The 10,914-nt window shown below is 40.5% G+C and overlaps 1 protein-coding gene across 1 annotated transcript; it reads left to right on the top strand.

The window, feature by feature from the left end:
• The first annotated feature begins 2,036 nt into the window (after positions 1-2,036).
• On the top strand, positions 2,037-10,313 carry SH2D1B (SH2 domain containing 1B). The gene is made up of 4 exons (XM_057373944.1): positions 2,037-2,322; positions 5,295-5,358; positions 7,631-7,799; positions 10,092-10,313. Exons 1-4 carry the CDS (start codon positions 2,192-2,194, stop codon positions 10,130-10,132), a joined length of 405 nt encoding a protein of 134 aa, XP_057229927.1. The 5' UTR covers positions 2,037-2,191; the 3' UTR covers positions 10,133-10,313.
• The last annotated feature ends 601 nt before the right edge of the window (positions 10,314-10,914 follow it).

Genomic DNA, 10,914 nt, shown 5'->3' with positions numbered 1-10,914 from the left:
CTACAATTTGTGGTGAGGTGCATGGCACAGCTCTGTGGTGRCTGAGGAAATCTCCCCCCTCCTTCCAGGTGATTACACAGCATCCATCAGCAGGTGTCCCAGGCTGGGATCTGCAAGTCCTTTGTGGTTTTGGCAGAAGCTGTGGGGTTTTTTTTACCTTGGATTAGCCCTCAAAAACACACACACACACACACACACACACGCATATATATATGTGGGCATATGAAACACTGTGTGAAGTTCCTGTGCCTGGCCACTGAATCATACTTGTGGTTTAGTGACTGATCAGACTGTACYTAYGGCCTCTCTCTTCTTTCTYCTTCCCAGACCCCTTTYCCCCTTTCTCTGCTCTATTTCTGTRATTTCTGCTTTTAAATCAWGCTCCTATTCTCAGGTCCATTTGAATATTGCAGACAAGTAAGGTGAGGTAAAAGGACAATGTCAATTCCTGAGTGCTCTCAGGGAGCTGTGGAGACAACTGAGGAAGAGGGTGATCAGGCCAGTGGATGGTAACTGCTGCTGGAAGGAGATCCCAGCCCCTATTTCTCTGCAAGCACTTTTTCCTTCTCAAGGTTTTTTTTTTTTTTTTCAGAAAAACTCTCTACTAAGCCATCAGCAGGCAGCATGTGGTTTCCCTTTAAGTAACTTCTAGAATCAGATGTGTAAGATCTATTGAAACAACTGTCTTCTATTTCTGCACCTAGGTAATGAGATGATTTTGGAAAATTGTGAAGAATATCTCTTTATTACCTTCCTGAAAGAGGAATTTGCAGTTGTTTCCTATGTCCCTACCTTTCAATGCAAGGAGAGAACCTGCCTGAAGCAGGACAGTGCTGAGCAGAGAGTTGGGCTTCTGGAAAGGCCATTCACCTCACAATACCTCATGGAAATTGTTTATTTATAAGATGTGTAGAAAAAAARCCACAAACATGTTTAACCTGTAGGAAAATACAAGTGCATTTGGTAACAATCACATGCTCTTAAGGATGGTTACAAGACCAGGATATTTCCCCTCCAATAGCATTATCCACATCCCACTGGGGGATAAAAGAAGACTCATTCCAAATTCAGCTGTCTGCAGATAAATGAAAATTGGAGGAGCTAAGTATATACACTGTTCCTCTTGGGGATGAGGACTTGTTTTATCAGTAACCTGTGGACACTGCAGCACAGACCTCAGCTATAGCATTACCTTGGGCTTGCCATTTCTAGGTTTCTCTCTTCGTGGTACCTTTTTTTCCTAAAATCTCTAAATTTCTTTGAGACAAAACAGTACATTTTTAGAGGTACTTTATTCCTGAACTAACTAAGATGCCATCTGGATCTGGAAATGCTTAGTGCCATGCATGATTAACTTGCAGTTAAACACACAAATGGTAACCTAAGATTTTTGTTAAAGAAAAAACACAGAAGTAGCAGCTGCATATACAACAAGGCTGTTCTTGTTTACAGTGTTTGGTCAGTATTTACCTGGGTTTTTTCACAGGTTGTTTTTCTTACTCTGTGATCAAGATGACAGCAGTTCCTGCATCTCACACTGTTCCCCTATKAAATATCTTGTGTCGTTCTACAGCTTATTTTGATGAAATTTGTTTAAGCCTCTGTATGAACAGAGAATTGCCAAGTTTTTTTCTGGCACTTTCTACAGCTTCATGACTGAGGCTGATTAAAACATCCCAAACATTCATTTTCTCTTCTCAAAACCACCTGAAGAAAGACAAGRATGCCTTTAGATAAGTTTATCCTCYCCTATAGAGTCCTTCTTATTCCTGAAGCACAGGACCCTATTTTCAGGGCTTTGGGCCACTTTAAACATAAAAGCTAACTAAAAAAATATAATTGTACCTCAGCGCCAACTTAGCCATTCCATAGCTCAGAGGTGTGATACATACCCCAAAAGTCTGGTGGTATGATGTGACGAAAGTGTCTTCCTTTCAGATGTGGACTGTGACCAGTGCAGACCAGCCCTTTCCTGCCTCCACAGAGCTCACGAGCTGTCAATCTGTAGATCTAATTCACCTCACTGGGGACAGCTCAGCAAACAGCACAGATGAAATCCTGCGTGTCCCTGGCACCTCCAGCCTCAGGGGTCTGCAGGARGCTGCTTTTGGAATAAGCCTTCTTTTCATGGCAGGCTTCTGACTTGCTCTGGAATTGCTTTGAAAGCAAGACACCTTGTTTTCTTTTGCCCATGGAGCTCCCATTTTTCCATGGAAAGATAACAAGAAAAGCCTGTGAAGAGCTGTTGAGCAAGAAAAGGAATGGGAGTTATTTAATAAGAGAGAGTGAGACTATGGAAGGAGCCTTGTGTCTCTGTGTTTTGTAAGTACTCTATTACTGACTTTTAAAAAGTTTTCAGATGGATCTAAAGACAACAATCATCTTCCCTAACATTAATAGTTCTTCCCTTGTATTAACAGATTCCAAGGGAGTGTGTCTATATATTCAAGTGGTGCTGGTTGCCTTAGGTTTCCTTTATAGTGACTAGAGAGAGGGTGGCATTTGCAGAAAAAGAAAAGCCATTGCATGTAACAGATGATAATTAACTATAATCTGTAGATGTTGGTCTCTCTCTGCAGAAAAAAAAGGGGAGTCCAGAGAAAATAGCTCAGCTTGCCAAAATATATCCAAGAAACTGCCTCTGTAATGAAGAGTAAACAGCATTTTAACACTGCTGAGACACTGGAAGGTTTCATGGYGTGTTACAAAACACTTCCTTCTTTGTAGAAATTCTGTCTGATGAAAGCTTAGCCTTGTGTTTCAAAGGAATTTTACCTGATATAAGAACATAGGCAGACAATGAAAATTACGAAGTTCTGTTTGAATTCATATGACAAATCCACAGACAAGACGGGCATAGAAGACTGCTATTTCTAGTCTTTTGCTTTAATTGCTATAATTAAAATTTTATTATGTTCTTTTTCTGTAGGGAATAGCACTTTTATTTCCCTTTCAAGATGGCTTTTCACACTTTTCATATATAATTGATCTGTTCATAATGCATTCAAATTTTAAAAATTAGAATCTAGGTCTTTGTTTGAACCGATGAGGTTTTACACTCTTGTTGAGGATGCRTTTGAGTGTGACATGAAAACTTTTTAACACATCTAATTAATTAAAAAATACCAGAAGATGTTTTTATCAATGACTAAAAATGCATTTCTTATGAAACAAATCAATGGAGAGTGGTGAAAAAGGGAGCGATAAATGGAGTACCATGGGTTGATGAGTAAAAGAAAGGAGGTTTGCAAAATGACAGGACAAGGAGAAGAGAAAGAGCAAGTGGGAGMCAAACAAAGCCCTCAGCAAGGGAGCTACAGGAACCTGCTTTCAGTAYGGTGTGGAATGAGGTTATGTAGAGGATGAGGAGAGGGCTGGGAGATGGGAGGGAATAGGGAATGGGCATGCACACCATGTCAGAAGGGACAAATGGGGAACCTGACACAGAGGAAGAATGGCAATATCAGTTAGAACCTGGGTCAGCCTTTGTGCCACACCAACACAACTGCTTTCCCTTTCGTCTTCTTTTTATATTTTCTAAGGGCGAAGAAGATTTGCCTTGTGAGATCTCACAGAGATGCTTTGGCCTGTCATACCTGGCCTGCCACAATATTCTGTGCTRGCATAGGAAAAAATAATGTAACTTCCAGTGTGCCTCTGGATTTGTAGTGTTAAAAGCTGATAAAAACTGTAGTGTTCAGTGGATTTGACTATAACTCAGACATTAACAAATGGCACAGTTGAAGTGCAAGGGTGGCAGCAATGGTGCACAGATGGTGGCACGCATGGATGAGAACAAGGCTGAAACTCTTRGTGATGTTCCAAGGTAACTTTTGGATTAGAATTGCATCTTAAAACCTTGTTTAGCACTTAAGGTGGTTGATGTGCAAACTGATGCACCCTTCTCAAATTAATTGATCCGTGGGCATAGACACTGATTCACTTGCTACAGCAAACAACCAACCTTTTTTGTCCTTTATTCCTGGGATATTGGGGGGAAAGTGCACTACCCTGGAGGATCAGAGAGTCAGAATGGTGGGACCAGTTCAAATGCATCTCTCATCTAATTGAGCATGGTGCTGACATATCTTCCTCCACAGCACACTGTCTCCTTCACCCAAAATTATCTCAGGTCTCTGACAGTGACTCAGTCTACACCTACTGGTTTTGCTGCTGTTCTCTTATGGTTTAACATGCCACTCTCCCTCTCACCTCTTTTCTTCCAGACCAAGCACTTTGTTTGTTTGTACCTTATTATTAGCTCTTGGTAAACATTCAGCAGTTAATGTGGAAATAGAAGTTTCCATTTTAATGGAAGTTCTGTGTTTATTTAGTAAAAATTATAGTAGCTGATTAATATCTAAGCAGTAACATTTTAAAATTTAGTTGATCAGTAAAAAACAAGTTCCAAAAATGCTCAGTTCCTGGTATTTCTTTTTCTCACTTCTCTGCCTCTGTGCAAAGAATGAGTACCCACATTTATAAAAGTACTCGTCYGCAAGGGCCATGTGGATTTCCACAGGTATCTCAAGAAGGAAAACACCAAAATACACATCCCTGTGATACCACTCTTTGAATTAAAACAAGTCTATTGTAACTGGAAGCCTTATCCTGATCTCAGTTCACAGTAACTTTTTTTGTAGAACAAAGKAGTTTATTTTCAGAGTAACTGTTTTTTGATCATGATCTCTACCTCCTGCATTGCTGCCACTGTGATATCTGATAAAGCKTTTATTTCTGTTGACAAAATACATCCAAAGACATCAGTACCCTCAGTCTTCAAACACCTGCCTATTATCAAAAACAACCAAAACTAAAACCCTGGTAAATGCAAAGGAAGAACATCATTCTCAGAAGTAGGTGCTATGCAGTCATTTTCTGGGTGCTGGTGGCTGGAGGCTATTTTCTGCTAATATCTCTCCAAAAATTCAACASCCTTCTTGTCACAGACATGCAAAATTAAGTTTAGGGAGACATCACACATGGGGAAGGTAAGAGAGAGATGACAGAAGGTGATGTATGTGGAATCAAATTATGCTTATAAAAGGCCTGTGTTAGGTTTAGTTCATAAATTCCTTGAAACCCCTGGTTAGAGTAATCTTATATTTCAAAATATTAAGCTTTCACTCGTTTTGTAATCTCTAGGCTTGCTTCTGCTTTCCTTTTCTGTCTCAGCCTCATCAATTTTACTGCACAAGTTCTCARGTCTTTAATACTACCTACTGTTTGCAGGTATGTCCAGTTTTGCACTTTGTTAATGTGATGTGTCATKTATACAACAATGTTTTTCACAGCTTTGAGGACCTGATCTACACTTACCGTATCTTCAGGGAACATCAAGGATATTTTAGAATACAGGTGAGTAATTCTCATTGTATCTCTAAAGACTGCACTAAGGATCATAAATTTTAAAAAATCATAGATTCAAAGATCTTACCCTCAGCTATGATCTATGATCATTTTAATATGTGGTCATTTTAGTCTGTGATCACTTGATAGATAGATTTTTTTTTTTTTTTTAAATCCGTAAGTAAAATACCATAGAAAATATTTCCAAGTTTGATCTCTTCTCTACTCAATTCTTGGCTTATTACATATGAACTCAAAAGTAGCTATTGTGTTTGTTGAATTTCCTTATGATCKAAGCAGCTCTGTTATTTATTAATCAGCAGCTTTCTGATTTGACTATTTCTTTTCATTAGCACTGATGAAAAATCTATTACTTTTGTTACTTTTTCCTATTCCTAATTAGCTTCTTCTACTTGAAAGCTCTGCCATTGCACACTGCATTTCATAGGGATCTGGGATATTTCAATGATCCTTCTGATTTAAAGAATCTGTAATTCTGTATGATTGTGAGACATCTGAAGTGACGATGTCAGATAATGCTGCTTGCTCAAGCAAAACAAGTGTAAGAGAGACAAATGCTTCAATCAAATATCCAGGCAATATGAAAGGATCTAAATAAAGCTGGCTCACCCCCCTGCTTTTAGTGGGACAGCCAAGAAGTCTGCCAATAATTAAGTAGCATTTAAGTGGAATGAGGAAATCACTTTATAAAGGACACACCAAGCTCTCATATGCTGGTAATTTATTCCTTATTAGTGGTTTTGCCTGAGTATGAAAGACACRATTTCCCATGAAGATGAATGGTTTGTTGACAAAAAAAATATTCTGTTTTGGACCTTAGCCATTCTACTGGGGTTATGCTGTCATTCCTAGCAGCAAGTAATAATTCAGACACTTTAATTTTTTTCAAACCCATTTTCCTTACGAAGTTTTGCCAATAATGTGATATCAGAAGAGTTCGGTTCTTAAAAAAAAATTAGTTCTGATTATTTTGGCTTACTAAAATTGTTGAGGTAGGTTGGATTCAGCCATGAGCTTTCTAGAGCACAGTAGGCTGCCCTGACCAGCTAAGCTCTCCCACAACTCACTCCCTCCCTCCTTAGCAGGACAGGGTGGGGGAAAGAGAATACAAAGAGCAAAAGTGAGATAAAATCCAGTTTAATAGGTAAATAGGTAAAGCAAAGTTGTGTGTACAAGCAAAGCAAAGAAGGAGTTGAGCAATTCCTTCCCATCAGGAGGCAGATATTCAGCCAGCTCATGGAAAGTGAGGCCTCGGCATACACATAACCACAAATGTCCTCACTTTCCCTGAGCTTTTATTGCTGAGTACWGTGTCAGATGGGGTGAGATGGGATAGACAGCACACCCCCAGCCTACTCACCAGGGGAATCAAGTGCAAGAAAAAGRCAACATCCAGCACTTCTCAGCAACAGCCCAAACACCACTGTGTTATCATCACTGTTTTAGTCACAAATTYAGAGCACAGCACTATGTAGGCTGCTTTGAAGAGAGTTAACTGCATCCCAGCCAGACCCAGAACATGGAGGCAGTGGCAGCCAGTCCACACAGCGCTGAATGGAAGATGAAGGATGCAGAAATCCAAGAAAATAAATAACATGTTTCATTGTGAGATAGCAAATTAAGTGAAACCAAAGCCCCACTGTCTTTTAATGACTACTGCTACACTGCTGATTGTGATTGGAGTTGACTGATATGCTCTCTGTCTGTCACTGCCCTAAAGTCACAGCATTGTAAAGTCCATGCACAGATCTCTGCAGGGTTGAGCTGCAGAACCAGTTCAGTCCTGTCTTATGAACCCACACTTAAAAAGCAGCTTAAAAAGCAGCTTCTTGCACAAGTCCTTTACTCACCAATGCTGATATTCTGTAAAAGTCTGGGTTCTGTTTGTCACACAGTTATTTAAAGACAACGTTTTAAGTGAAAACAAAATAYGTTATCCCTAAACTTACGCTCTCAGACCAGAGGGCAGTGTCACTCTCCAACACTCTGCTGCAGTGGATTGCTGCAGCATGCATCTACACCAATAATTTAAACTGATGTTCTTTTGGAAAAAAAAATGGTGAGGGAGGTTACTTCTAGTGCCATAACCATGCCACCAAACAGGTGTCCCTAGTGTTTTCAGGACAGTGCAATATTTTGTCACCAAATCTGCTTACAAAACAGCTCCTTGGTACATAAGAAACAACCTGTCATTCTCTTCATTTAGGGGACTCCACATTAAGGGCACTTGCAAACACATTTTGTTATTGTTTCCTTACAGACTTCTGARGGTACTCCAGAGAGGACCTTCAAAACATTAAAGGACCTAATATACAATTTTGAAAAGCCAGATCAAGGACTAATAACAAACCTCCGCTACCCAGTGAAGAAACAAAAGGCYTCGCAAAGGAGATGGAGGCTCAAGTCAGGAATGGACAGTGTTTACGATGGTGAGAAATTTAGCTCTGCCTTTGTGGGTTTTTTTTAAGATGATGACATTGAAAGATTTGTGGTGAATGCTCGCTAAATATCCACTCCCATGGACAGAAGTTCAACATTTTCCCTTCCCTCTTATGTTCACACGGTTATTCTTAGWTCACAGGTTACTCACCTTCACCCACTGCATATGCACAAATTAAAATTGATAGAGATACAGAATGACGAATAAAGCTGCCCACAGCTCAGTCCCTCATGGGTTGATGCTTCTAGGCTGGGGAAGGCTGAGAACCAATTTTACCCAATGTGCTTCTGCCAAGGTACCAGGCCCTTCATTTCACCTCACTTCACTTGAGGCTGTCCTTTACCTTCATTGTTCAGGTTTTAAGACAATTTTATATCAAAACCTTCCTCATAGTTCTGAGATGGGCGAGTATGCAAGCCAGCTTTTGATTTGTATTAAAACATAACYAACTGATAACAAGCATATAGCCTTGTGCTCAGGATACCAGCTTTGGAACCAGAGCTTAGCCTCTCATTGCTCTTCTTCTGCTAATTTATGTTCACTAGTCCCAGGTGTAGGACAAGGATCTGATGCTTCTACCTGACAGAATTATTCAAATGGATACAATAAAGACAGAGGTTTTTGTAAAGCTTTAGACTGTGTTGTACAGTCCCACATCATCCTTACGTCCATTCTGCATGTTCCTGCTGTACAAACCCTCAGCTGCAGCATCCATCAGGCCATGGGCTGCAAAATAACTCTGAAACTGTTCCATGACCTCTGGCAGAGTGCGTGGAGAGCCACAGCCAGGGTACGCGTGAGCAAGGGAAATCCTTTTGTTAAGTATAGTTACCATAAAGGAAACAAGGCCTTGGAGTCTGTACCCTGCCCTGAGATTTGCAGTTCATGCCCGACAGCAGCTCAGCACTGTGGAGTGTGCCTCTCTGCTGCAGTTGCTGGGGTTTTGCACACAAGATCAGTGCAGCCAGCACTGCATCCACTAAGCTGCAGGTTTGGGGCCAGAGCGGCAGCAGCCTTGCTGAGGGGAAGTTGCAGAGACACCTTTCCCACATCTTCAACAGTATCTTGTCACCGGTAAAAGAAGGCAAATGTGCCACATTTGCTCTAAAAATGTTCTTATGGTATCTTGTCATTGCTGCACCAGGGGGATGGAAAATATTTCAGYATCATGGACTTGTTTTTAGGAAGAAAATTTTAATTWAGAAAAATTATTTMRAAAAATTAATTTTAGAAAAAAWTATCAGGTGTAATAATTTTTTTTTTTTTGGTCCTGCAATACAAATTTTTCTAGAAGATGCACAATGTCCTCATCTGGATTTACAGGGAGGAAAACAAACCCTTTCATTTCACTGTTAAAATATGTGTAGTCTTCCATAAAAATGGAGGCTTTTCAGAAATAATCAAACTACTTYGGAATTGTTTTTATTAAAATTTGATTTAAAGTTTCACTTACATATCATTCCCAACTTCCCTCTTAGATTGCATTATTCATGGGTGGGCTTATGTTAGTGTCATGATGGCTCTCTCTGAAACACAGGCACCACCCAAAGCACAGCAGCGCTCCCTAAAGCAAGCACCCTATTTCCTTGTCCCAGCCCTCGTGTTCTACCAGCTGGCTTTGCTGCACGTGTGGGATTGAGCACTCCAGCATGACCAGTGGAACACCTCAAGGGATTGGGGTCACGATGCTGCTGGTTGGAGATACTTGAACTTTGTTTGCAGGCCTGGAAACAGCTTTTCTGAGGGCAGATGCTTGAAGAGCAATACGTTTCCATGGCAGAGCTTYGAGTCCCAAGCACTGAATTTCTGCCTTTTCCCTGGCTTCTCAAAAACCATAATAAATCTAACAAGAGATTAGTAAGAGAGAGCGGAGTATTTCAGGCTCTCCTCGCTTAGTTGGGATGGGAATTTTTCTCTTGGGTATTTATTTACAGAAGACGGGGTGTGTTGTGTTACACAAATTGAAGATATCTCAGCTATTGATCTGATTTACCAAGAATGAATGATTTCCAACCTTTGTTCCTCAAGAAGGAGGGGTTCTCACATGGATTCAATTATTTCTAAAGTGCAGTTGGCTCAGAAAAGGCAATGCAGGGTTTGTCTCCATGTGGGCTCCTGGAAGTCCAGTCCATAGGACAGGGGGCCCTAGATGTTGGCTCTGCAATAGCACTGAAAAATCTAACTGCGTTACTGATCCCTGCCCTGCCACATGCACTCCCATGGCCTTTCAGAAGAGCCCTYGCAATGACATCTTTTCTTGTTTGTATCGATTACTTTACAGAAGTTGATGACAGTGGTGATTACATCACCGTGTTACCCTGAAGGATGTGCACSTGATGATTTGGGAAGTCACCGTTCCAGGCTGTGTCATAGCGCAGTGCCTCAGCCGGGGAGTGCTGCAAGCTGAGAGCCCCACGCTCGATCTGGAATCAGCCTCCTATGGACTGCCAGAGCAGCTATCTTTTGGATCCAGTACCAGCTATTTTTGCTCAGCAATAAAATAATTATTTTTTTTTGTTGCAGACACATACACGCACATATGGGGGAAAGGTATCTTGTGTCCATGTCTTTTGGTGGTTTTTAGCCAGCAAATTGTCCAAGATGCCGACCACTAGAGTGAACACTCTGTTATAAAACAGCAACATAAATACATSGAATGAATGCGCACAAAGCAGTAATTTATGGCAGAATTGATGTGTGTTGATAAAAAACATACATTGCAAAACTTTTGGCATCATAAGACATTTTAAAACCTCCAAACTCTGTTATTTTGCACATGACTCATGTTACGTCATTGTTGGATGAGTGGATGGTATTTCRGCAACGTCAACAGACACAGGTAGTCTGCAGTTTAAAATAATCCAAATTAAAACAAAATGCTGTGTTAAATCYATGCCATAAAAAATTAATCAACCAGTGGAAAATGGTTTGAAATACTTTCAATGTTGAGCAATGGTTCTAGCGGCTTACAAGAGGAGTACAGGTTCTACCTGCATGTCAGCATGAACACATCCTTTTCTTAATAGGTTCTGTACACTTGGGAACACTTACTCCATTGCATTTGCTACTGCTATTATTAGCTCTGTATTATGTGTATGTCTTTT

Source organism: Malurus melanocephalus, unplaced genomic scaffold, assembly GCF_030028575.1.
Source record: "Malurus melanocephalus ecotype Western Australia unplaced genomic scaffold, MMel_1.1 scaffold_210, whole genome shotgun sequence".
NCBI lineage: Eukaryota > Metazoa > Chordata > Aves > Passeriformes > Maluridae > Malurus > Malurus melanocephalus.
The sequence above is the reverse complement of the archived record's forward strand: the minus strand, read 5'-3'. Positions and strand labels throughout refer to the sequence as shown.